General features: G+C 40.9%; 1 protein-coding gene across 1 annotated transcript; it reads left to right on the top strand.

Moving 5' to 3' along the window:
* Positions 1-13,448: 13,448 nt before the first annotated feature.
* srek1ip1 (SREK1-interacting protein 1) lies at positions 13,449-26,142 on the top strand. Its single transcript, XM_034180003.1, has 5 exons — positions 13,449-13,583; positions 13,762-13,809; positions 16,486-16,644; positions 20,531-20,603; positions 25,588-26,142. Exons 1-5 carry the CDS (start codon positions 13,571-13,573, stop codon positions 25,808-25,810), a joined length of 516 nt encoding a protein of 171 aa, XP_034035894.1. The 5' UTR covers positions 13,449-13,570; the 3' UTR covers positions 25,811-26,142.
* Positions 26,143-26,385: the final 243 nt, after the last annotated feature.

Here is a 26,385-nt window from a genome sequence, read left to right as displayed (position 1 = left end):
ATTTGCAACTACAGCAGAAAATCCAGTCTGGTGAAACAATTGATTTTCACTGGTTTCTTCTCGTGCATTAAAAAGGAAATGTAAATCACATAAAGGGAAACTCAGACTCATACAAACAATTGGTCCAATTTTCACCTTTATCACATAATGTGTCACCTCCTCAGGAAAATTAGCAAAAAATTTCAATAATAGAAAATGATTGTGTTTTGTTCCTGAAGAAAAGTTATTCCAGAAACAGATCGGGAATGTGCATAAATGTTTTATCACTTTAAAAAAAGTGTTGTTTTTTTTAGTTTTTTTTTAGTTTTTAAACTTTAAAACACATGAAAAAACAAAAACAAGTTAATGTGTACTGGATCAGTCATCGTTTTGCTGAGTGAAACTGATTATTGTCATCTGGCGACACACTTTTTACCGTAAGAAAAGTGGAATAAGCCAGAATGAAACTGATCACTGATGCGACGATCAAGAGATACAGACTGAGTGTGTTCATGTGTGACAAAGTCACAGACACCATGATGACAGAACAGGCCCCAGGATGATGATGAGAGCATGTCTGAGGGCCCCACATGTCTCCACATTTTCCATCTGACTGTCTGACGCTGGCTGTGTTCAATTAACCCCCAACACAAACCGCAGCTGCCTTCATGGGAAAGTGATCAGGAATAGGAACACACACACACTCACACACACTCATCTTCAACCACTTACTCCAATCAAGGGACGCGAGGTGCTGGAGCCTATCCCAGCAATTATAGAGCGTGAGGTGAGGTACACCCTGGACAAGATGCCAGTCTGTCACAGGGCCACATATAGACAAACAAACACATTCACATCCGCACGCACACCCACAGACAATTTACAGTTCCCAATCCACCTAACCTGCGTGTCTTTGGATGTGGGAGGAAGCACCCGGAGAGAACCCACACAAACATGGGGAGAACATGCAAACTCCACACAGAAAAGTCACAGGTGGGAATCAAACCCACGACCTTCTCGCTGTGAGGCAACAGTGCTAACCACTAATCCACCGTGGTGGAAATCAATCAATCAATCAATTTTTTTATATAGCGCCAAATCACAACAAACAGTTGCCCCAAGGCGCTTTATATTGTAAGGCAAGGCCATACAATAATTATGTAAAACCCCAACGGTCAAAACGACCCCCTGTGAGCAAGCACTTGGCTACAGTGGGAAGGAAAAACTCCCTTTTAACAGGAAGAAACCTCCAGCAGAACCAGGCTCAGGGAGGGGCAGTCTTCTGCTGGGACTGGTTGGGGCTGAGGGAGAGAACCAGGAAAAAGACATGCTGTGGAGGGGAGCAGAGATCGATCACTAATGATTAAATGCAGAGTGGTGCATACAGAGCAAAAAGAGAAAGAAACAGTGCATCATGGGAACCCCCCAGCAGTCTACGTCTATAGCAGCATAACTAAGGGATGGTTCAGGGTCACCTGATCCAGCACTAACTATAAGCTTTAGCAAAAAGGAAAGTTTTAAGCCTAATCTTAAAAGTAGAGAGGGTGTCTGTCTCCCTGATCAGAATTGGGAGCTGGTTCCACAGGAGAGGAGCCTGAAAGCTGAAGGCTCTGCCTCCCATTCTACTCTTACAAACCCTAGGAACTACAAGTAAGCCTGCAGTCTGAGAGCAAGCGCTCTATTGGGGTGATATGGTACTACGAGGTCCCTAAGATAAGATGGGACCTGATTATTCAAAACCTTATAAGTAAGAAGAAGAATTTTAAATTCTATTCTAGAATTAACAGGAAGCCAATGAAGAGAGGCCAATATGGGTGAGATATGCTCTCTCCTTCTAGTCCCCATCAGTACTCTAGCTGCAGCATTTTGAATTAACTGAAGGCTTTTTAGGGAACTTTTAGGACAACCTGATAATAATGAATTACAATAGTCCAGCCTAGAGGAAATAAATGCATGAATTAGTTTTTCAGCATCACTCTGAGACAAGACCTTTCTGATTTTAGAGATATTGCGTAAATGCAAAAAAGCAGTCCTACATATTTGTTTAATATGCGCTTTGAATGACATATCCTGATCAAAAATGACTCCAAGATTTCTCACAGTATTACTAGAGGTCAGGGTAATGCCATCCAGAGTAAGGATCTGGTTAGACACCATGTTTCTAAGATTTGTGAGGCCAAGTACAATAACTTCAGTTTTATCTGAGTTTAAAAGCAGGAAATTAGAGGTCATCCATGTCTTTATGTCTGTAAGACAATCCTGCAGTTTAGCTAATTGGTGTGTGTCCTCTGGCTTCATGGATAGATAAAGCTGGGTATCATCTGCGTAACAATGAAAATTTAAGCAATACCGTCTAATAATACTGCCTAAGGGAAGCATGTATAAAGTGAATAAAATTGGTCCTAGCACAGAACCTTGTGGAACTCCATAATTAACCTTAGTCTGTGAAGACGATTCCCCATTTACATGAACAAATTGTAATCTATTAGACAAATATGATTCAAACCACCGCAGCGCAGTGCCTTTAATACCTATGGCATGCTCTAATCTCTGTAATAAAATTTTATGGTCAACAGTATCAAAAGCAGCACTGAGGTCTAACAGAACAAGCACAGAGATGAGTCCACTGTCCGAGGCCATAAGAAGATCATTTGTAACCTTCACTAATGCTGTTTCTGTACTATGATGAATTCTAAAACCTGACTGAAACTCTTCAAAATAGACCATTCCTCTGCAGATGAATCAGTTAGCTGTTTTACAACTACCCTTTCAAGAATTTTTGAGAGAAAAGGAAGGTTGGAGATTGGCCTATAATTAGCTAAGATAGCTGGGTCAAGTGATGGCTTTTTAAGTAATGGTTTAATTACTGCCACCTTAAAGCCTGTGGTACATAGCCAACTAACAAAGATAGATTGATCATATTTAAGATCGAAGCATTAATAATGGTAGGGCTTCCTTGAGCAGCTCTGGTAGGAATGGGGGTCTAATAAACCATTGTTGATGATTTGGATGAAGTAACTAATGAAAATAACTCAGACAGAACAATCGGAGAGAAATAGTCTAACCAAATACCGGCATCACTGAAAGCAGCCAAAGATAAACGATAAGTCTTTGGGATGGTTATGAGTAATTTTTTCTCTAATAGTTAAAATTTTGTTAGCAAAGAAAGTCATGAAGTCATTACTAGTTAAAGTTAATGGAATACTCAGCTCAATAGAGCTCTGACTCTTTGTCAGTCTGGCTACAGTGCTGAAAAGAAACCTGGGGTTGTTCTTATTTTCTTCAATTAGTGATGAGTAGAAAGATGTCCTAGCTTTACGGAGGGCTTTTTTTTATAGAGCAACAGACTCTTTTTCCAGGCTAAGTGAAGATCTTCTAAATTAGTGAGACGCCATTTCCTCTCCAACTTACAGGTTATCTGCTTTAAGCTACGAGTTTCTGAGTTATACCACGGAGTCAGGCACTTCTGATTTAAAGCTCTCTTTTTTAGAGGAGCAACAGCATCCAAAGTTGTCTTCAATGAGGATGTAAAACTATTGACGAGATACTCTATCTCACTTACAGAGTTTAGGTAGCTACTCTGCACTGTGTTGGTATATGGCATTAGAGAACATAAAGAAGGAATCATATCCTTAAACCTAGTTACAGCGCTTTCTGAAAGACTTCTAGTGTAATGAAACTTATTCCCCACTGCTGGGTAGTCCATCAGAGTAAATGTAAATGTTATTAAGAAATTATCAGACAGAAGGGAGTTTTCAGGGAATACTGTTAAGTCTTCTATTTCCATACCATAAGTCAGAACAAGATCTAAGATATGATTAAAGTGGTGGGTGGACTCATTTACTTTTTGAGCAAAGCCAATAGAGTCTAATAATAGATTAAATGCAGTGTTGAGGCTGTCATTCTCAGCATCTGTGTGGATGTTAAAATCGCCCACTATAATTATCTTATCTGAGCTAAGCACTAAGTCAGACAAAAGGTCTGAAAATTCACAGAGAAACTCCACAGTAACGACCAGGTGGACGATAGATAATAACCAAATAAAACTGGTTTTTGGGACTCTCCAATTTGGATGGACAAGACTAAGAGTCAAGCTTCAAATGAATTAAAGCTCTGTCTGGGTTTTTTGATAATCATAAGCTGGAATGGAAGATTGCTGCTAATCCTCCGCCCGGCCCGTGCTACAAGCATTCTGACAGTTAGTGTGACTCGGGGGTGTTGACTCATTTAAACTAACATACGAGGTCTGTCAATAAAGTAACGGTCCTTTTTATTTTTTTCAAAAACTATATGGATTTCATTCATATGTTTTTATGTCAGACATGCTTGAACCCTCGTGCGCATGCGTGAGTTTTTCCACGCCTGTCGGTGACGTCATTCGCCTGTGAGCACTCCTTGTGGGAGGAGTCGTCCAGCCCCTCGTCGGAATTCCTTTGTCTGAGAAGTTGCTGAGAGACTGGCGCGTTGTTTGATCAAAATTTTTTCTAAACCTGTGAGACACATCGAAGTGGACACGGTTCGAAAAATTAAGCTGGTTTTCAGTGAAAATTTTAACGGCTGATGAGAGATTTTGAGGTGATTCTGTCGCTTTAAGGACTTCACACGGTGCGAGACGTCGCTCAGCGCTCTCAGCCGCCGTCGTCGTCAGCCTGTTCAAGCTGAAAACCTCCACATTTCAGGCTCTATTGATCCAGGACGTCGTGAGAGAACAGAGAAGTTTCAGAAGAAGTCGGTTTCATCAGCATTTTATCCGGATATTCCACTGTTAAGGAGATTTTTTTAATGAAAGACGTGCGGACGGGTCCGCGCGTCGGGACGCAGCCGCCGCGACGCTCCGCCACAGGAAAACACCTCTGTTGAAAGCCTTAAGGACAAGTTGGAACATGTCCTGCCTGTTAAACAATTTCTCATATACTCACTCCACTGAAAGCCATCAAAAGCCGCCTGGATTTTACAAATGGTTATCAACATGGAGGTGTTTTTCCTGTGCCGCCGCACCGCGTCGGCTGCGTCCCGACGCGCGGATCCGTCCGCACGTCTTTCATTAGAAAAATCTCCTTTAACAGTGGAATATCCGGATAAAATGCTGAAACCGACTTCTTCTGAAACTTCTCTGTTCTCTCACGACGTCCTGGATCAATAGAGCCTGAAATGTGGAGGTTTTCAGCTTGAACAGGCTGATGACGCCGCCTGAGAGCGCTGCGCGACGTCTCGCACCATGGGAAGTCCTTAAAGCGACAGAATCACCTCAAAATCTCTCATCAGCCGTTAAAATTTTCACTGAAAACCAGCTTAATTTTTCGAACCGTGTCCACTTCGATGTGTCTCACAGGTTTAGAAAAAATTCTGATCAAACAACGCGCCAGTCTCTCAGCAACTTCTCAGACAAAGGAATTCCGACGAGGGGCTGGACGACTCCTCCCACAAGGAGTGCTCACAGGTGAATGACGTCACCGACAGGCGTGGAAAAACACACGCATGCGCACAAGGGTTCAAGCATGTCTGACGTAAAAACATATGAATGAAATCCATATAGTTTTTGAAAAAAATAAAAAGGACCCTTACTTTATTGACAGACCTCGTATTCATCCTGCTGTAACCAGGTTTCTGTAAGGCAGAATAAATCAATATGTTGATCAATTATTATATCATTTACCAACAGGGACTTAGAAGAGAGAGACCTAATGTTTAATAGACCACATTTAACTGTTTTAGTCTGTGGTGCAGTTGAAGGTGCTATATTATTTTTTCTTTTTGAATTTTTATGCTTAAATAGATTTTTGCTGGTTATTGGTAGTCTGGGAGCAGGCACCGTCTCTACGGGGATGGGGTAATGAGGGGATGGCAGGGGGAGAGAAGCTGCAGAGAGGTGTGTAAGACTACAACTCTGCTTCCTGGTCCCAACCCTGATAGTCACGGTTTTGGAGGATTTAAAAAAATTGGCCAGATTTCTAGAAATGAGAGCTGCTCCATCCAAAGTGGGATGGATGCCGTCTCTCCTAACAAGACCAGGTTTTCCCCAGAAGCTTTGCCAATTATCTATGAAGCCCACCTCATTTTTTGGACACCACTCAGACAGCCAGCAATTCAAGGAGAACATGCGGCTAAACATGTCACTCCCGGTCTGATTGGGGAGGGGCCCCAGAGAAAACTACAGAGTCCGACATTGTTTTTGCAAAGTTACACACCGATTTAATGTTAATTTTAGTGACCTCCGATTGGCGTAACCGGGTGTCATTACTGCCGACGTGAATTACAATCTTACCAAATTTACGCTTAGCCCTAGCCAGCAGTTTCAAATTTCCTTCAATGTCGCCTGCTCTGGCCCCCGGAAGACAATTGACTATGGTTGCTGGTGTCGCTAACTTCACATTTCGCAAAACAGAGTCGCCAATAACCAGAGTTTGATCCTCGGCGGGTGTGTCGTCGAGTGGGGAAAAACGGTTAGAGATGTGAACGGGTTGGCGGTGTACACGGGGCTTCTGTTTAGGGCTACGCTTCCTCCTCACAGTCACCCAGTCAGCCTGCTTTTCCGGCTGCTCGGGATCTGCCAGGGGGTAACTAACGGCGGCTAAGCTACCTTGGTCCACACCGACTACAGAGGCCTGGCTAGCTGTAGAATTTTCCACGGTGCGGAGCCGAGTCTCCAATTCGCCCAGCCTGGCCTCCAAAGCTACGAATAAGCTACACTTATTACAAGTACCGTTACTGCTAAAGGAGGCCGAGGAATAACTAAACATTTCACACCCAGAGCAGAAAAGTGCGGGAGAGACAGGAGAAGACGCCATGCTAAATCGGCTAAGAGCTAGTAGCTACGCTAAGCTAGCGGATTCCTAAAAACACGTAAAGTGAATAATGTGTAAATAATTTAGAGGTGATTCAGCAGAAGGAGTGCTTTAGTTAAGGCACGTAAAGATTACACTGGGAAACAAATCGTAATCTAGATAACTAGATCAATCTAACTGCGCAGATTAAACAGCTAACAGATACAGAAAAACACCGCTGTGCTCCGGAACAGGAAGTGATAGCCAACCACCAGTAGAGGCAAGCAAGAGGAACAATCGTTTCAAAAATGTCTTACAGCACACATACATACATACACAGTGTTGAAAAGGTAACTTTGAAAAGTTGCTTGATTAGTTACTTTATACAGTTACATTTTACAGTTACTTTATGCAGTTACTTCATTAGCAGCTGTGGAAAACTTGTCTGCAACTGCTGAATGTAACTAATAAAGTAACTAGTAATGTAACTTGGTTATTCTTAAGATTGAGTACTCAGCAAAGTAACTACTAGTTACCTTGCTGATTAGTTACTTTGCTGATTCCGCAATCTAAAGAGTAACCAAGTTACATTACTAGTTGCTTTATTAGTTACGTTACTTGTTATTTACAAGTTGTTGGCAGCTCCTAATAAAGTAACATACAGCTTCTAATAAGTAACTGTACAAAGTAACTATAAAGTAACTACAACCCCTGGCAAAAATTATGGAATCACCGGCCTCGGAGGATGTTCATTCAGTTGTTTAATTTTGTAGAAAAAAAGCAGATCACAGACATGACACAAAACTAAAGTCATTTCAAATGGCAACTTTCTGGCTTTAAGAAACACTATAAGAAATCAAGAAAAAAAGATTGTGGCAGTCAGTGGCAGTCAGAGATGTCAATTGAAACAAAAGAGAGGATTATCAAACTCTTAAAAGAGAGTAAATCATCACGCAGTGTTGCAAAAGATGTTGGTTGTTCACAGTCAGCTGTGTCTAAACTCTGGACCAAATACAAACAACATGGGAAGGTTGTTAAAGGCAAACATACTGGTAGACCAAGGAAGACATCAAATCATCAAGACAGAAAACTTAAAGCAATATGTCTCAAAAATCGAAAAATGTACAACAAAACAAATGAGGAACGAACGGGAGGAAACTGGAGTCAACGTCTGTGACCGAACTGTAAGAAACCGCCTAAAGGAAATTGGATTTACATACAGAAAAGCTAAACGAAAGGCATCATTAACACCTAAACAGAAAAAAACAAGGTTACAATGGGCTAAGGAAAAGCAATTGTGGACTGTGGATGACTGGATGAAAGTCATATTCAGTGATGAATCTTGAATCTGCATTGGGCAAGGTGATGATGCTGGAACTTTTGTTTGGTGCCTTTCCAATGAGATTTATAAAGATGACTGCCTGAAGAGAACATGTAAATTTCCACAGTCATTGATGATATGGGGCTGCATGTCAGGTAAAGGCACTGGGGAGATGGCTGTCATTACATCATCAATAAATGCACAAGTTTACGTTGATATTTTGGACAATTGAAGGATGTTTGGGGATGATGAAATCATTTTTCAAGATGATAATGCATCTTGCCATAGAGCAAAAACTGCAGAAACATTCCTTGCAAAAAGACACATAGGGTCAATGTCATGGCATAGGGTCAATGTCAATGAGCAGATCTGATTTGATGCAGGTGTTAATTTGGGGGATGAAAATTTACAGGGTGATTCCATAATTCTTTCCTCAGAATTGAGTGATTCCATATTTTTTTTCCTCTGCTTGGTCTAAAAAAGTAACCATTACTGACTGCCACAATCTTTTTTTCTTGATTTCTTATAGTGTTTCTTAAAGCCAGAAAGTTGCCATTTGAAATGACTTTAGTTTCGTGTCATGTCTGTGATCTGCTTTTTTCTACAAAATTAAACAACTGAATGAACATCCTCTGAGGCCGGTGATTCCATAATTTTTGCCAGGGGTTGTAATAAAGTAACTTTTCAAAGTAACTGTGGCAACACTGTACAGTACTGCATTTTGAAAAGTTGCTAAATAGCCAGTGGAGAATATCAGGTTGTATTTAAGCACAAAAATATCCAGATGTATCAAAGTGTGCGTACACATGGATCCAAGCATGTTCCATTTGTACATCCAAGTCAACGTGGAATTGAGCACACGTGCAGATGTACCCAAGCTCCTCCCTTTTCACACCCATATTTAAATATGCAACTGCATGTAAATAGGCCCTTGGAGCTAGGAATCCCCCTCTGTGAGATCACACAACATGAGCACAGAAAAGAAATTATACTAAGTGTGAGCTACAGATGACTGGAAATGATGTGGAGACACGCAGGGATAGTTTATTTCATACCCTGTCACACCGAATAAACATGATATGGAAAACTGTTAGTGGGAGCATGTGTGTGTGAGGCCGTAAACGCTGTGAGCTCAATGCAGTGCGCGCGCACGTGCACACACACACACACACACACACACACAGGTTAAAAAAAGACAGGGATGCAACATATTTGCAAAACATATTTGAATACACACATGCCCAAATGTGCCCGCGCTGGTTTTTGTTCGGAACAATGACATGAATAAAGTATTTATCCACATAGCCACCCACACAGTAAATTTTGCTGAATAAAATATATTCTGCCAAGATAACATTTGGTCCCAATCTAAATAGAGTAAATTACACTCTATTGTAGAGTGAAATCAGCTCTACCGTTGTCACCGACTGAACAGTCCATACCTAAAAATTGGTCCGCCCTGCCTCCACTGCACGTGTCATTTCAGAGCTCAGCAGCCTGTCTGAGACGGACTCTCTTCACCCAAACCAATCAAATGGATTAATGGGATTATTAACCATCAGATGAAAAGGTAAAACCTCTTAAATCATTCTAAAGTCAATTTGAAGCAGAAACGAAGCCATTTTAAGCAGAAACTAGGCCATAATCGGTGACGCTTTGAAATGACGGACGGGCAGTGAATGCAACAGCTAGCAGTCCATGTGGCTGCAGTGCTGTGATTGCTTCCACCGTCTTATTTTGAAATAATGCTGAATTTATGTGGAAATTGTTGTACGGAAGATTCAGATATCTGTCGCTGAGATAAATGATGACTGGAGTGCAGTTTAAGCAGAAACAAGGTGATAATCAGTGAACCACAGCTGATGATGCATGCGCACTGAATGCAGGGCTGACTGAGTTTTCGGGCAGACCGCTCGGTCGGTGACACCGTCTTGTCAGTTCAAGTGGTTCTATTCCAATATGAGTTATTTTATACTGCATTGAGTTGATTTAACCCTGTGGTAGAGTATATTTAACTCTGTTTGGACTGGGACCAAACATTATCCCAGCAGAGTAAATTTTACTCTGCAAAATTTACTGTGCATCACACACAGTGTCAGCCTCTAGCCTGTTCCCAACCCAACGTATATGATTTGAACTTTGATGGAATGAAAATGTTTCCTCCCACTGGAATGCCCCTGTTGCCAGAAAGCCCAGTGTGGTCAGCACCTATGTGGGCACAGACAACCCCTGGCTCCTCGACGTGTTGTGCTTTGGGCCGGCTGCATTTCTGCGCACAACTCCAGTAATAGTTCGGCGGCTAAGGGACAAATTTTAGGGGAATCATGCACTTTTATACAAAAGCGCCAAAACTTTATCAGAGGTACTTTATAGTGTCCTGAAGTATATAAGATCGGGAGACATTGAATCCATAAACATCTACACTCTAAAAACTTGGGTTTAAGAGAATAACCATTTTCAGCCTTCTACAGCATATAATTCTTGACAAACTCTTATCCAAATGTCTTTTTAAGTTCATAATATAAACTTGAAGGTTATGAAAATGTATTAAGGCTAAGTAGGGATGCTTCAAATGTACTTCAGTGTGCTTACACTCTTAGAAAAAGCGTTAATCTAGGGAAAGTGACTAAATATTGTCTAACTCATTGTGAATATCAATATACCTATGCAATGTAGCTGTTTGCGAGCATAGGGCAAAGGAAAGATGGTACTCATGCACTCTAACATATTTACAATCTAAAATAACAACAGTGTTTGAATGGAAAGAAATGCTTTTTTATTAATTACAAGAAATCAATTTTGTTTTTATGGCCATAACCACTAATATTATTATTGTTGTTGTTATCATTATTATTTTATGTTATTGGTATTAAGACGATTATCACCATATTTTTTAACTGAAAACATTGTAAATACCTGGTTGGCAGACTTCCTAGATATGCACAAATGTTTCATGAATATTTTTAATGAACTACTCTCTACAGCTTTCATGCTAGGAAGATCACAGTGACCTGATTTTATGTCTCAGAGGTAGAGGCCTGTTAAAGATCCCTACAAGCCTGAAATGAGTCCTGTACCTCTTTCCATTTTTAAACATACCACCCTGCTAATGTATAAGGATGTACGACGACGTATGACGCTGCACGACGGACGATACATGATCACATAAGCTCAGTATAGCTCTGCACTAGTTGCAGTAGCCATTCTCTACAGCTTAACAATGTCCAGTCTTGATCACTGGCCCCCTACATAATAACCATATGATCGTATTGTCATATTAATAGCAAAATATACACTGTATTATAACCATGCAAACACCCTTTTAAAAAAAGCAGGATACAGGGCTAAAATCAAATGTCTCCCGCTTTGACATGACTTAATATAAACTAAAGAGTCCCTGGACAAAGTTTGGCGCTTTTGTAAAAAAGTGCACGATTCTATCCCTTAACTGCTGGACTATAACAGTGGCCTTGGTACATGAAATTGGCTTATGAGCCAATTATCATCATTTGCAAGTAAATTTTCGCGTTCCCTGAATACACGCTCACATCGGATTGCACCATTTGCAAGGCCCTCTAACAACGCTAACACAGTCATTGCTAGTGCCATTTTCTGCATCATTTTGCGCATGCTTTTACACTCAACAAAAATATAAACGCAACACTTTTGGTTTTGCTCCCATTTTGTATGAGATGAACTTAAAGATGTAAAACTTTTTCCACATACACAATATCACCATTTCCCTCAAATATTGTTCACAAACCAGTCTAAATCTGTGATAGTGAGCACTTCTCCTTTGCTGAGATAATCCATCCCACCTCACAGGTGTGCCATATCAAGATGCTGATTAGACACCATGATTAGTGCACAGGTGTGCCTTAGACTGTCCACAATAGAGCTGTTGCTCGTGTATTGAATGTTCATTTCTCTACCATAAGCCGTCTCCAAAGGCGTTTCAGAGAATTTGGCAGTACATCCAACCAGCCTCACAACTGCAGACCACGTGTAACCACACCAGCCCAGGACCTCCACATCCAGCATGTTCACCTCCAAGATCGTCTGAGACCAGCCACTTGGACAGCTGCTGAAACAATCGGTTTGCATAACCAAAGAATTTCTGCACAAACTGTCAGAAACCGTCTCAGGGAAGCTCATCTGCATGCTCATCGTCCTCATCGGGGTCTCGACCTGACTCCAGTTCGTCGTCGTAACCGACTTGAGTGGGCAAATGCTCACATTCACTGGCGTTTGGCACGTTGGAGAGGTGTTCTCTTCATGGATGAATCCCGGTTCACACTGTTCAGGGCAGATGGCAGACAGCGTGTGTGGCGTCATGTGGGTGAGCGGTTTTCTGATGTCAATGTTGTGGATCGAGTGGCCCATGGTGGCGGTGGGGTTATGGTATGGGCAGGCGTCTGTTATGGACGAAGAACACAGGTGCATTTTATTAATGGCATTTTGAATGCACAGAGATACCGTGACGAGATACTGAGGCCCATTGTTGTGCCATACATCCAAGAACATCACCTCATGTTGCAGCAGGATAATGCACGGCCCCATGTTGCAAGGATCTGTACACAATTCTTGGAAGCTGAAAATGTCCCAGTTCTTGCATGGCCGGCATACTCACCGGACATGTCACCCATTGAGCATGTTTGGGATGCTCTGGACCGGCGTATACGACAGTGTGTACCAGTTCCTGCCAATATCCAGCAACTTCGCACAGCCATTGAAGAGGAGTGGACCAACATTCCACAGGCCACAACTGACAACCTGATCAACTCTATGCGAAGGAGATGTGTTGCACTGCATGAGGCAAATGGTGGTCACACCAGATACTGACTGGTATCCCCCCCCAATAAAACAAAACTGCACCTTTCAGAGTGGCCTTTTATTGTGGACAGTCTAAGGCACACCTGTGCACTAATCATGGTGTCTAATCAGCATCTTGATATGGTACACCTGTGAGGTGGGATGAATGATCTCAGCAAAGGAGAAGTGCTCACTATCACAGATTTAGACTGGTTTGTGAACAATATTTGAGGGAAATGGTGATATTGTGTATGTGGAAAAAGTTTTAGATCTTTGAGTTCATCACATACAAAATGGGAGCAAAACCAAAAGTGTTGCGTTTATATTTTTGTTGAGTGTATATTGTTGCACTTCCTCATCTATCACTGCAACCTATCACATTCAAAAAGAAAACAAAAACTAATAAATACCAGAAAACTGCAGAGAACAAAACAAATAATGTTAATATTCTCTTGGTAACAGTAATAGAGCAATATTTTGAACTTTTTTCACAATGTTCCAAACAAAAAAGTCATCAAATTCAAAGAAAACACAATCTGGTACATTAGCCTCCAGACCGCTTGGTGGCGGCAGTGCACCGTGAAGACGTCAGCAGGAACAGTGTTTTGAGTGAGCGCACGGAAGTGTAACATGCCCGCTTTTCTCTAATAAACAGCTATTTTTTGAGCTGTTTTGGTATTTAATTTAAAGACGCATGGCTGTTCCAGGTATGTGTTCACTTTTACTAATGTAGTGAATAAAACGTGTGGAAGCATTGCTGAAATAGACTCATATTAGCAGCATGGGGTCACACAGACTGATGCTAACTGTAACTGCAAAGTTAATTTGGAAGATATTAATGTAATGGTCGGATAAACCACTAAAATAACTCATTATATGTCACAGGTCCCAATAAAGACAACATCAGAGCTGGGTGCAAGAAATGTGGATATCGTAAGTATGATTTATTGAAAACTTATAGCGTCGCTTTACATGAAACATTTCAGGCTTTTTGTTCACGTTTGGTTGAATGTGGAGCTGCAACTCACGATTATCTTCATTATTGATTAATCTGTCCATTATTGTCTTGATTAGTTTTCGCCCAAATGGCAGAAAATGTTCATCGTTTCCATCGGTCCAAGACAACATTGTCGAATGTTTTGTGTTGTTTTGTTCACAACCCAGAAATTCAGATTGCTGTAAGAGAGGAGGAAAAAAAAACAGAAAATATTCACATTTATGAAGCAGAGATCAGAGAGGTTTGATTAAAAAAAAGACCCCAAACAATTAATCAATAATAGTAATTCTAAGTAGTCCTAACAGCTACAGAATTTTTAAGACCGATACCAGTTTCAATATTTGATGATTCTATAATCCGACATGCCAATATATCAGCTGACATTCTTTTTCCCCAGAAACACATGGCACAAACAGATTTCCCTTAAGAGTGCTATTCCGCACAGTGCCATTCCTTCGCATTTAGATTAGATTAGATAGAATTTTATTGATCCTTTGGGAAGAGTCTGTCAGGGAAATTGCGATTCCAGCAGCATTGTACAACAGCACACAGGGTAAGAAGCACACAGCCTCAAAAAAGAAAAAAGAAAAACAGTTTGCAAATATAAATACAAATACACAATATAAATACCAGATATAAGGATCAATGATGGTTTACTGGCTACTACTGTGCCTCTCATTCTCATTCCCGACCTCTGTCTTCCTGTTACTCCTCCTCCCCCTGAGTGAGGAGTTGTATAGTCTGATGGCCTGAGGGACAAAGGAGTTTTTCAACCTGTTGATCCTGCACCTGGGAAGGAGCAGTCTGTGGCTGAAGAGGCTCCTCTGGTTGCTGATGACGGTGTGCAGAGGGTGACTGACATCATCCATAATGTCCAGCAGTTCTCTTCTCTGCCACCATCGCCAGAGAGTCCAGCTTCATGCTAGCTTCATTTATTCCCGAATAGCAAATTCGAGCACGTTTTGAAGCACTGTATTAACTTCTTGAGCCACGTTTGTCATCCTGGCACCCGATTTGTAATCAGGATCCAATTTTTTAACTGTCCAATTCTTGAAATCATTGATAGCACATGGTTAGCATCTCAGTATTCTTAGTCTTATTGGCTTCAGTCATATTCAAATTTCTTCAAACAGGGTATTTTTAGCGGCTATTGCTTGAAACTTGTTTGATCATGCTCCATAGGGGTAAAAATTTTAAGCTGAAGCAGTGTTTGTTGCGGTTTTGTTCAAGGGTGAAGCTCCTTTTCTTTTGTTTCGGGTGGGTTGCCAGGTCTGCACTTTATAACCCAGCCAGCTGCCAGATCTGCACGTTATGAGACAGTCTGTTATGAAACAAGATTAAGCTATTTCATCCCATTTTTGGACTTTTTTGGATCGAGGGAGCTTGTAATAGAATGTTGCCCTGTAAGGGCCCGGTCACATGACACACAGCGTTAACTGAACAAAGGAAAAAGTCCCAAAGTCACAAATCGTTGAGAAAAAGTGGACGAATGAGCCTGGACTTCTCCCATCACTGAAAAGCCTGTGAGTGCAAAGCACATAAAAGACCGAAACGAACAAAAGAAAAAATAAGTGAACGGCAACCATGGCGCTTTAAAACAAAATCAAAACGAAGTGCCAGCGTGTGATCATTTCTGCAGTGAGTCTGCGCTGTCCACAGACTCACTGCAGCTGTGTTGTCTTGACAACGTGTGCGTGCACACGCACATCGAAGCCAGAGATGTTGAGAGGCTGGAGGTTGGATGAAGTTGGACAACAATCAAATGGAACGCTGACGGTACAGGAATTATGCAAACGATGAGGAACCGTCAAGAAAGCAAAATGGAATCCAGACGAATTGAGGTTGTCGTCAGGATTTGTTCACATTTTTCAACAGTTTGCAAATTCTGATGACGCGCCAGTTACAGAAATGAAGCTGGAGGATGGTCTCCGAAAGTTTTGTTTTGTTTTGGCTTCTGTGTCCTTCGTTAGTGCTGTGTGACTGGGGCTTTACATTTGTTTTGTGTTGTATATGTAACGAATCCTCACCAAAATAACATGAAAGTATATTATTTTGATGAATAAAATTGCTATCTATACAAAACATTTAAGAGCATATCAGAGCCACAGTACTTTTTAATTATTGTTTAACTTGTGTATTTCTAATGATGACTAGCAGCTTACCATGAAAACAGATGGTTTCTGTGCTGCTCATTCTTTTTCTGTCAGCTGATTGTTGTGTTCCACAAATGTATGTTCACAACAGGGTGGTTGCAGATCGCTCTCTGGTGGAAAAACTAAGCAATGACAAAATACAAGCCATAGTCATTTCCCCAGCCAAGGCCGGTACCCATGTTACAGCTGGGTAGACTGTGACACTATATATTAATAGATTGACCACTCCTCAGAGTTTCACTTTCACACTATTAAGCCTATGCTTAACCCTAATTACGGGGAATATACGGTATACTCCTCACTGTTGTTTCTTGGTCTTGGTTCTTTGCACACTTCTTGACAAATTTTATGTTCAAACACCTTAGTGACACATATTGTGTCAAATATTAAAGCAATGAATCTTTCCAGTTTTCCTTTTTACTTGTTCAGCCATTCTCACTGGTGCTGCTGTTTTCACAGCGGGCCACCTGACATTTGAGTGCAGAAACTTTGTCAGAGTTGACCCTCAAAAGGACATCGTCCTCGATGTAAGCAGTACGAGCAGTGAGGAGAGTGAAGATGAGGTCCCCGCGGCAGCACAAAATGAGAAGATAGGATGCGGCAGACAGGATCGTAGAGGTAAGCATACCCAGTTAAAAAATACCTGAACTCAACTTTAGCTTTTTAAAAATTACTTAAGCCCCAGTGACATAGCACTAATGAAGGACACCAAAGCCAAAATGAAACAAGAAAGTTGACTTTCTGAGACATCGTTTAACTGTCGTCCAGCTTCGTTCCTGTAGCTGGCGCTTCCTCATAATTTTCAAACTGTTGAAAAATGTGAACAAATCCTGACAACAACGTCAATTCGTTCGTATTCCGTTTTGCTTTCTGTCTTGATGGTTCCTCATCGTTTGCGTAATTCCCGTACTGTCAGCGCTCTGTTTGATTGTCGTCCAACTTTGTCCAGCCTCCCAAGTCTGACGTCTTGCACGAACATTGCCAATATCTGAACAGATCAATAACTAAAGATCCGACGACCTGAGCGTAACTCATCCATGTGTGAGACAAAAAGCAATGTTTTCATACAGAAATAATAGTGACAAGAACGTTTTATCAACTGCTTTAACTATTTACGCACGTTTGCAGCCATCTCGGGCTGTAGCGTGCATGAGCACGCACACGTTGTAGTGAAGACAAACCTGTTGTCAAGACAACCAGATCGCAGCTGCAGGTGCTGTGGAGCGCACAGACTGGCTGCAGACTTCACAGGCTGGTGCTTGGTCTGTTACTCGCTATCAAATCACGTTATCATGAATGTTGTTTTGATTTTGTTTAAATCGTCAAGGTTGCTGTTCGCTTTGTTTTTCTTTTGTTAGTTCGGTTTTGTTTCATTCTTTTATGCGCTCTGGACTCGCAGGCTTTTCAGTGATGGGAGACGTCCAGGCTCATTTGTCCACTTTTCTCGACGATTTGCGTTCAGCGATCGCCGTGTGACCGGGCATTTACAGTGAGTAAATAACAGCACAGTGGCTTAGTGGTTAGCACTGTTGCCTCACAGGGAGAAGGTCCCAGGTTTGCTTCCCACCTGGTCCTTTCTGTGTGGAGTTTATCTGTCTGTATGTGTTGGCCCTGCGAGTGTTTCTTAAATTTTGAATTGGATATTTTTTTAAGAATTCCGAAGATACACTTGTGAAATTCTGGGACATATAACTAAACAGACTTTTGGGACTTGTTGATTTGCAGTGCTGATAAAAATCCAAAACATTATTATAACATCATGTGCACGTTTTCTCAAAAACTCACTGACAAATTTCTGCAACAATTTGTGCAGAGAAGTAGTCCATGACATGAATAATGACTTATGCACTTTTGTTGCACCCCCCCCCCCCCCAAAAAAAAACAAAAAAAACTTCAGTTTGATGGTACCAGCATGCTCCCAGGTCACTTGTCATTTTCACAACCATCCATCCATCAATTTTCTATACCCACTTAGTCCAATTAAGGGTAACAGGAGGGAGGCTGGAGTCTGTCCCAGCAGCCATAGGGCATGAGGCGGGGTGCACCCTATACAGGACGCCAGTCTGTTGCACATATAGACAAACACACACACACACACACACACACACACACACACACACACACACACACACACACACACACACACACACACACACACACACACACACACCTACAGACAATTTAAAGTTTCAGATTGATTTAACCTGCATGTCTTTGGATGTGTGAGGAAGGCAGAGCACCTGGAGGGAAACCATGCAAACACGAGGAGAACATGCAAACGCCACACGAAAGGGCCACAGGTGGGAATTGATCACATGACTTTCTTGCTGTGAGGCAACAGTGCTAACCACTATGCAACCGTGCTGCACATTGGCACAACCTGGCAGGTAATTTTGACAAGAGTCAGTTAACTTGTAGGTAAATAATGAATATACAGTTAAATATGCACATTCACATGTAGGGCTGCAACAAACGATTATTTGGATCATCGATGAATCTGATGGGGTTTCGACGCGATTAATCAGATTAGCGGGGAATTTTTTTAAAAATGTGGCAGGGAAACAATTTTTCTCTCCTTCCATCAACAAATTGTCAAATGTCCCTTGGCTGTTGAAATATAAAATAATAAAGAATAAAACAGTTTATAATAAAGAACAAAAATATTTATTTCAAATGGCATTGCTTTATCAAAGTGCTGAGTTGCCATAAAACAACATTGAAACATATAAATGTTATAAAATATATGGTGAAAAAAAGAGGTATTTTTGTTGCTGCAAATGAGCAGTTAGCATAACCAGTTAACCATAAAATCTAAATAAAAAAACTGGAGCCTGACTCATTATATGTGCAATATTATCTGTATAACTTGTAAACTTTGTGGTCATTTCACAATGACACATGTGACTCATGTCTCTTTCTCTAAAAATGTATTGTAGCATTATTAGTTATTATTACTATTATTATTGTTGCTATTATTATTAATATATAAATACAAATTATAATATTTTTAAATTTATTTTTAATACATTTGACTCTTTTACGACAACAAATGGTGAGCCATTAATTATTATACAGAAAACAAATGCACAAACATGCTGAAATCCCAGCAGGTTAATGCTAACTTTAACTTTGAACACGTCATAGACATGCTAATGCGTCAGCATCAGCGTTAGCATAAAATACATCTATCAACTGTTTCAGAAGACCATAACAGGTCTTTTTAACGTAAAAAGGTAAATATTCCTCAGACATATGCTCTTTAGGGTTTTAGTGGGGAAAAATTAAGATAAAGCGAAATAAAACAAATGAAACCAACGAAGCAGCAGCTCGAAGCACTCCTTCATTGGTTCAAGATTCAAAGCAAAGCTCGGTTGATTATATGGAAGAAACGAAACATTTGTGGTAAAACAAAGTTATTTAGCAACTAATTGATGACTAAATTAGTTGACAACTATTTTAATAATTGATTTTAATCGATTAACTCGGTTAGGTGTTTCAGCTCTACACTAATTACTACCACATGCGCACAGATAGGCTTACAATCATGAATACTTTCATGTGTTGCTAGCTGGGACATTAAATAACGTGCAACATGTCGTTTAAACACTAACTTACTGAAGAAAGAAGCAGAGAGCAACTCCCTGGATCTCACACAACGTCCAATCCCACAGGTACCTGATGCCTGCTTCTCTGTTAATGTACCTGGCATCCAAATCACCAGTTTTCTCCCTTTCTGTTATGTCTTTCTGCAGATTTTGACTCATTTTGTTTGGCTGCGGCTTGGTGCCATTACAAAGCAAGTTTTTTTTTTTTTTTTTTAGTTTGACTACTTTACTGTATAACAGAGGTGGGACAAAGTCACTGTCAAGTCATTCTCAAGTCATCAATCTGCAAATCCCAAGTCAAGTCTCAAGTCAGCTTGAAAACAGTTGGTGGTCATTATGACTTGAGACTTGCTCATTCATGACTTGAGAGTGACTTGATGGTGACTTTGTCAATCCACCCTTTGTTGTGGCTGTCTACAGCTACATCCTAGAGCTACCAAGCCCATATTCTATCTGATCTGATGTAAAGACATGAAATCGGCTTTTTTGACTGACCTCTCGCAGACAAATGGCTGTTGTCAAAATTACCTACAAGATTGCGCCAATGACAACAAGTGAAAATGATGCCTTATGTGACCTGGGAACATGCTGGTACCATCAACATAAGTTCCAGGGGTGGGGGGTGGGGGCTGTAAGAAACTTCTTAACTAGAGCATTATTTTTTTGGGCCCACAGACTAAAGGTGCTTGTGCCAGTCAGAATGGTTACATTTTGCAATAGATTCAGCCCTGCTTTTCAAATTTTACTTTCCACAGTTTCCTTATTTTTTTAGTGGTGTTGGTGGAAATATGAACTTTCTATGAGCTACTCTTCAGAGTATCTTATTTTTTCCCAGGAATAAGACATTTTCTAGTCCACGTTGTGTGATGCTGTTGTCTTCAATTTACTGTTTGTGGAAGGTTCCCGTGATGTTGATGACCGCAAAGCAAGACACAAGAGGAGAAAGAGCAAAGACAGAAAATTTGGGAAAAGGTAAATTATGTCTTACACTGCCATTCATCTAAAATAATATCACTGTATTTTTCACTTTTTAAACAGTGACTGTATTATATCACGGTTTTATTAGTTTTGCACTGTATGACCCCTTTAATAATGACTTTCTCTGAGCAAAAGTTTAACCTGGACTGTTTTTATTTTCAAATCTGTTCCTTCGAAGTTAAAAACCCAGGTGAAAATCCTCATGAATCAAGGGTTTTTACAGTTTTATATGTTTAAAAGGTTCGTGTCTGTGTTAATTAACAATTATTATACAACCCCAATTCCAGTGAAGTTGGGATGTTGTATAAAATGTAAATAAAAACAGAATACAATGATTTGCAAATCCTCTTCAACCTATATTCAATTGAATACACCACAAAGACAAGATATTTAATGTTCAAACTGATAAACTTTATTGTTTTTGTGCAAATATTTGCTCATTTTGAAATGGATGCCTGCAACACATTTCAAAAAAGCTGGGACAGTGGTATGTTTTCCACTGTGTTACATCACCTTTCCTTCTAACAACACTCAGTAAGCATTTGGGAACTGAGGACACTAATTGTTGAAGCTTTGTAGGTGGAATTCTTTCCCATTCTTGCTTGATGTACGACTTCAGTTGTTCAACAGTCCGGGGTCTCCGTTGTCATATTTTGCGCTTCATAATGCGCCACACATTTTCAATGGGCAACAGGTCTGGACTGCAGGCAGGCCAGTCTAGTACCCGCACTCTTTTACTACGAAGCTACGCTGTTGTAACATGTGCAGAATGTGGCTTGGCATTGTCGGGCTGAAATAAGCAGGGGCGTCACTGAAAAAGACGTTGCTTGGATGGCAGCATGTGTTGCTCCAAAACCTGGATGTACCTTTCAGCATTGATGGTGCCATCACAGATGTGTAAGTTGCTCATGCCATGGGCACTAACAACCCCCATACCATCACAGATGTGTAAGTTGCCCATGCCATGGGCACTAACCTACCCCAGGGCTCGACATAGCCATTTGCCCGCTGGTCCGGCGCCGATTTGGCCCACTTTTGGGCCATTACGGGCCACAAAAATATGCAAAATTCTATTTATTTTACCATATTTTGCGGCAGCAAAGTCGAATTTCTTCACATCTTCGTGTCATGAAACTTCACAGAGTCTGCCATGTTGGTTTTGATCTTCTTCTTCTTCTTTGTTTGTTTTGTTCTTGCACCGCGGACCACATCTCACATCTCCAGTTGGGTATTGTTAAGAAATCATTCCATCCACCGGTATCAATAGTCTTTTTGCTTAGCGATTCCCTTATCGGTCCTTCAGAGCGGCCGTTGTTTTTGAGGGTCTTTGTCGGGCAAATTATCATTTCTCTACGTTGATTGCAGACCCTCCGGCGTGTCTGTAATCAACCGCTTCTGCAGAGCGACTGCACTTGGAAGCGTGAACCATTGAAGCAATGGTTCCATCTGCTGGGTCGTTGGACTTTATCTTAATTTTTCCCCGCTAACACCCTAAAGAGCATATGCCTGTGAGTAATACATACTCTTTTATGTTAAACCCACCTGTTATGGCCTTCTGAAACAGTTGATAGATGTATTTTATAAACGGGACCGATGCTAATGCGTTAGTATGTCTATGGTGTTTTCAATGTTAAAGTTAGCATTAGCTGTTGGCATTTCAGCACATTTGTGTGCATTTGTTTTCTGTATAATAATTAATGCCTCAGGGCTTGTTGTCGTAAAAGAGTCAAATGTATTAAAAATTGCAATTTTTTTAAATTTATATATTAATAATAATAATAGTAACAACAACAGCAATGATAGTAATAATAAGAGCAGCAAGTCCACTTCTTAACTCCTCTCAAAGCCATTAAAATGTCATTTGTGACTGTGAGTCACTTTTGTTCAGATTAAAGTCGCTAAGTGGGATGGGATGTAAATGGTAAATGGACTGCATTTATATAGCGCTTTTCCATCTGCATCAGACGCTCAAAGTGCTTTACAATTACGCCTCACATTCACCCCGATGTCAGGGTGCTGCCATACAAGGCGCTCACTACACACCGGGAGCAATAGGGGATTAAAGGCCTTGCCCAAGGGCCCTTAGTGATTTTCCAGTCAGGTGGGGATTTGAACCCATGATCGTCTGTACTCAAGCCCAACACCTTAACCACTAGACCATCACCTCCCCCTCTTGTGGCAGTCAAGAAAAGAGAATCATCCTCCGTTCCATTGGCACAGCTCCAAATGCTACGCGGCTCTCTGCTGAGACGCAGTCCGGTCGGAATTAATAATTTCAAAATGAATTGCCGCTTTAAATAAAATGACACCTCTTTTCAAACGCTGTAATACAGAAAATAAACTACAATCGACTAAAATATTTTTTTTCTTCCCAAAACGAGACGTCCTGCATTCTTTATGAATTAAACTGATGCTGACATGAAGCACAGGCAGCTGTAAGAGTTCAGCTCAGAGGTATGGAAAGACATTCATGCCAGTAATGTCTGAAAGGAAATGCTTTTGACAAAAACTACAAATTTTGTTTATTTCTATTTATATTCAGAGATCAAGGAGCCACCATGTAGAGTTTATTTAGGTCCAGAGTTTAAGGATCCAGTGACCAATTTCATATTTATTTATTTTAAGACTCAATAAAATGTTGTTGACATAGAAAACCTTTAAAGCCTACTTTTAGTACACAGAAAATTCACAAGTGGTATTGATAAGGGAATCGATAAGGAATCGGATCAATAAGCAGAATCGATAATGGTATCAATATTGATAAAATCTTATCAATACCCATCCCTAACCATGCTCCATGCTCCCGCAGAATCTCGCACATATTGAAATGTATGTTGTTGATGCGTGGAGCGTGCGTTTGGCCGTTTCCGTCGCCGATCTTCAGCAATGTTTGTTAGCATCTTTAAATGCGCGGGAAGCTGCAAGAAAACAAGATGAACAAGATGCAAATCTAACAGAATGCTTTCAGATTCGAATTGAAATATGTTTAAACTACGTCCACCCAAACCCGGACAACAACCAGGAAAGAGTTTTGCTAAAGGAATTGGCCAGAAGAGGAAGCTTAGTGATGATGAGTTAAGGGAGAGAGACAGGCTATATGAAAGAAACAAGAGGAAGAGAGGTTTTGTCCTGACCTGGCCACAGAAATGGCCGTGGCTTGGTCATGACCTAGATAAGAATGAGGTTTTCTGCCAAATCTGCAGGGCCTATCCGTCGTATGCTGTAAGTAAAGTATATGCTTGGTCCTGGGAGACCCTTGGTGTTTTGAAGCTAGTTTAAAAGTCTAACCAGCTTGCCTTTGTGGAATCCCAAGGTGACAACATTACCAAAGGAGCCAAGGATATTTTTTTCAATTTTTAGATCTACACTCAACAAAAATATAAATGCAACACTTATCGTTTTGCTCCCATTTTGTATGAGATGAACTCAAAGATCTAAAACTTTTTCCACATACACAATATCACCATTTCCCTCAAATATTGTTCACAAACCAGTCTAAATCTGTGATAGCGAGCGCTTCTCCTTTGCTGAGATAATCCATCCCACCTCACAGGTGTGCCATACCAAGATGCTGATTAGACACCATGATTAGTGCACAGGTGTGCCTTAGGCTGGCCACAATGAAAGGCCACTCTGAAAGGTGCAGTTTTATCACACAGCACAATGTCACAGATGTCGCAAGATTTGAGGGAGCGTGCAATTGGTATGCTGACAGCAGGAATGTCAACCAGAGCTGTTGCTCGTGTATTGAATGTTCATTTCTCTACCATAAGCCGTCTCCAAAGGCTTTTCAGAGAATTTGGCAGTACATCCAACCAGCCTCACAACCGCAGACCACGTGTAACCACACCAGCCCAGGACCTCCACATCCAGCATGTTCACCTCCAAGATCGTCTGAGACCAGCCACTCGGACAGCTGCTGAAACAATCGGTTTGCATAACCAAAGAATTTCTAGATAGACTATTTTGTGGTGTTTTTTTTTTCTATCTATTATATAGGCAGTTTTATTTGCAGGATTTCAAGGTGGAATATCATGAACTCTCGCGTGCAAAACCATGGGCCAGTGCTCCCACACTGTGGGCCACTAACTTCTAAATTCTACTGGCCCTGTGGGCCAGTGGGGCAAATTGGTTTATGTTAAGCCCTGCACCCCCATACCATCACAGGTGCTGGCTTTTGAACTTTGTACTGGTAACAATCTGGACGGTCTTTTTCCTCTCTTGTCTGGAGGACACAACGTCCATGATTTCCAAAAACAATTTGAAAAAATCTTGCCTAGGGCACCAAATTGGATAGAGCCGCCCAGGCCACCGCCATCTGTGGCTGATCAGAGCTGCACCAAATGAACATTATTTTTCATTATTTCATTTGCGTTGTTTTTTCCTTTGTGTATTTAACAAAGGAAATAAAACTGGCTCAACATGCGTTCTGTATTATCACAGTGTTGACGTATTGTGCAGTCCACATCATACCGCCCACCCTGAGCACATGGAGCAACTTTTATACATGTGTAGTCATATGACTGTCGTAACAGAAATGCATGTTGATGATTGTCATGTAAATATGCGGATGCCGTGGATCAAAGCAGTCCTGCAGTATTAATGTCTCTTTTTGACTAATTCAGTGAACGAAAACAATTCATGGTAAAATCAGTGCAAAAAATATTTTCTTCTCCACAAGTCAGGTATGCGACAAAACCTGTATAAAAAAAAAAAGCAATGTTTTACACATACCAGACAGTTAAATGCCAAAAACATGAGGTCTACAACAGTGACGATGAAATATTTTGTCATTCAGATGTTTGTTTTTAATGTGATTCTGCTTGGGTGGTTGCCATCCAGGACCTGGGGTGGTTTCGTGGTCAGGCAGATGTGGTGACGTGTGACGCCAGAGCACGCTCCAAGTCTTGTCTTGATAGGTCATGTTATTTAACTTATATATACGTAACTCCGTTTGGCGTTTACTGTTGTTTTGCAGGTCTTACTCGTCCTCAAGTGACGAGGGGGCTAAGAAGAAGAAAAAGAAACGCAGCAGCTCCTCAACTGATGAAGAGGAGAGAAGGAAGAGCAAGAAACTTAAAAGCTACAAGAAGAAAAGCAAAAAGCACAAAAAGGAACATGGGAAACACCATAAGAAGAAGGAGAAGAAGAGGAAACGTGAGTCTTCCTCTTCCAGCTCCAGCACATCCTCAGACAGCTGAATGCTGTCGGGACCTCTCTCTGTCCATTCCACAAACACTCCTGTCTGAGACTTTCCACAAAGACATGTCAGAGCTGAAACTACCAAAGTGTTTCTTACTGAAACGAGGAGTCAGTTTACATGCTGCAAAAAAGCTGTTTGTTCACTTGACATTTTGTGTAGAAACATTGTCTTCGGCAATGTTTATATTTGGTCATATTTTCTGTTCAATGGATGTTTAGCAGAGACTAAATGTGGACTCACTAAATTAGAGTGGACCTCAAGATAGCCAGAAAAATCCCGACTCTGTCTGAACCAGGGTACTGTAACCAATAAACCTTGATTTGATTTTTCTCGCTGTTGTATATTATTTTAAAGGACTTAATGGATGAAAAGTCTGAAAGTCATTATTTTTGAGAAACGTTGGGTCATATATGTCACTTATCGCAAGGGAGCAGGAATCTAACCAAAAAAAGATGAACTCCTGAAGTTTGCGGACAGCACCACCATCATTGGACTCATCCAGGATGGTGATGAGGCTGCATACAGTGTGGTCAGAACAACTTGGAGCTGAACCCGCTCAAGACTGTCGAGATG

This window comes from Thalassophryne amazonica, chromosome 10 (assembly GCF_902500255.1).
Source record: "Thalassophryne amazonica chromosome 10, fThaAma1.1, whole genome shotgun sequence".
Lineage (NCBI taxonomy): Eukaryota > Metazoa > Chordata > Actinopteri > Batrachoidiformes > Batrachoididae > Thalassophryne > Thalassophryne amazonica.
The sequence above is the reverse complement of the archived record's forward strand: the minus strand, read 5'-3'. Positions and strand labels throughout refer to the sequence as shown.

Coding starts and splice junctions, on each gene's coding strand:
- srek1ip1 (XM_034180003.1), top strand. Junction 13,810..16,485: donor GTGCAAGAAATGTGGATATC/GTAAGTATGATT, acceptor CTGTTTTCACAG/CGGGCCACCTGACATTTGAG. Junction 20,604..25,587: donor GACAGAAAATTTGGGAAAAG/GTAAATTATGTC, acceptor GTTGTTTTGCAG/GTCTTACTCGTCCTCAAGTG.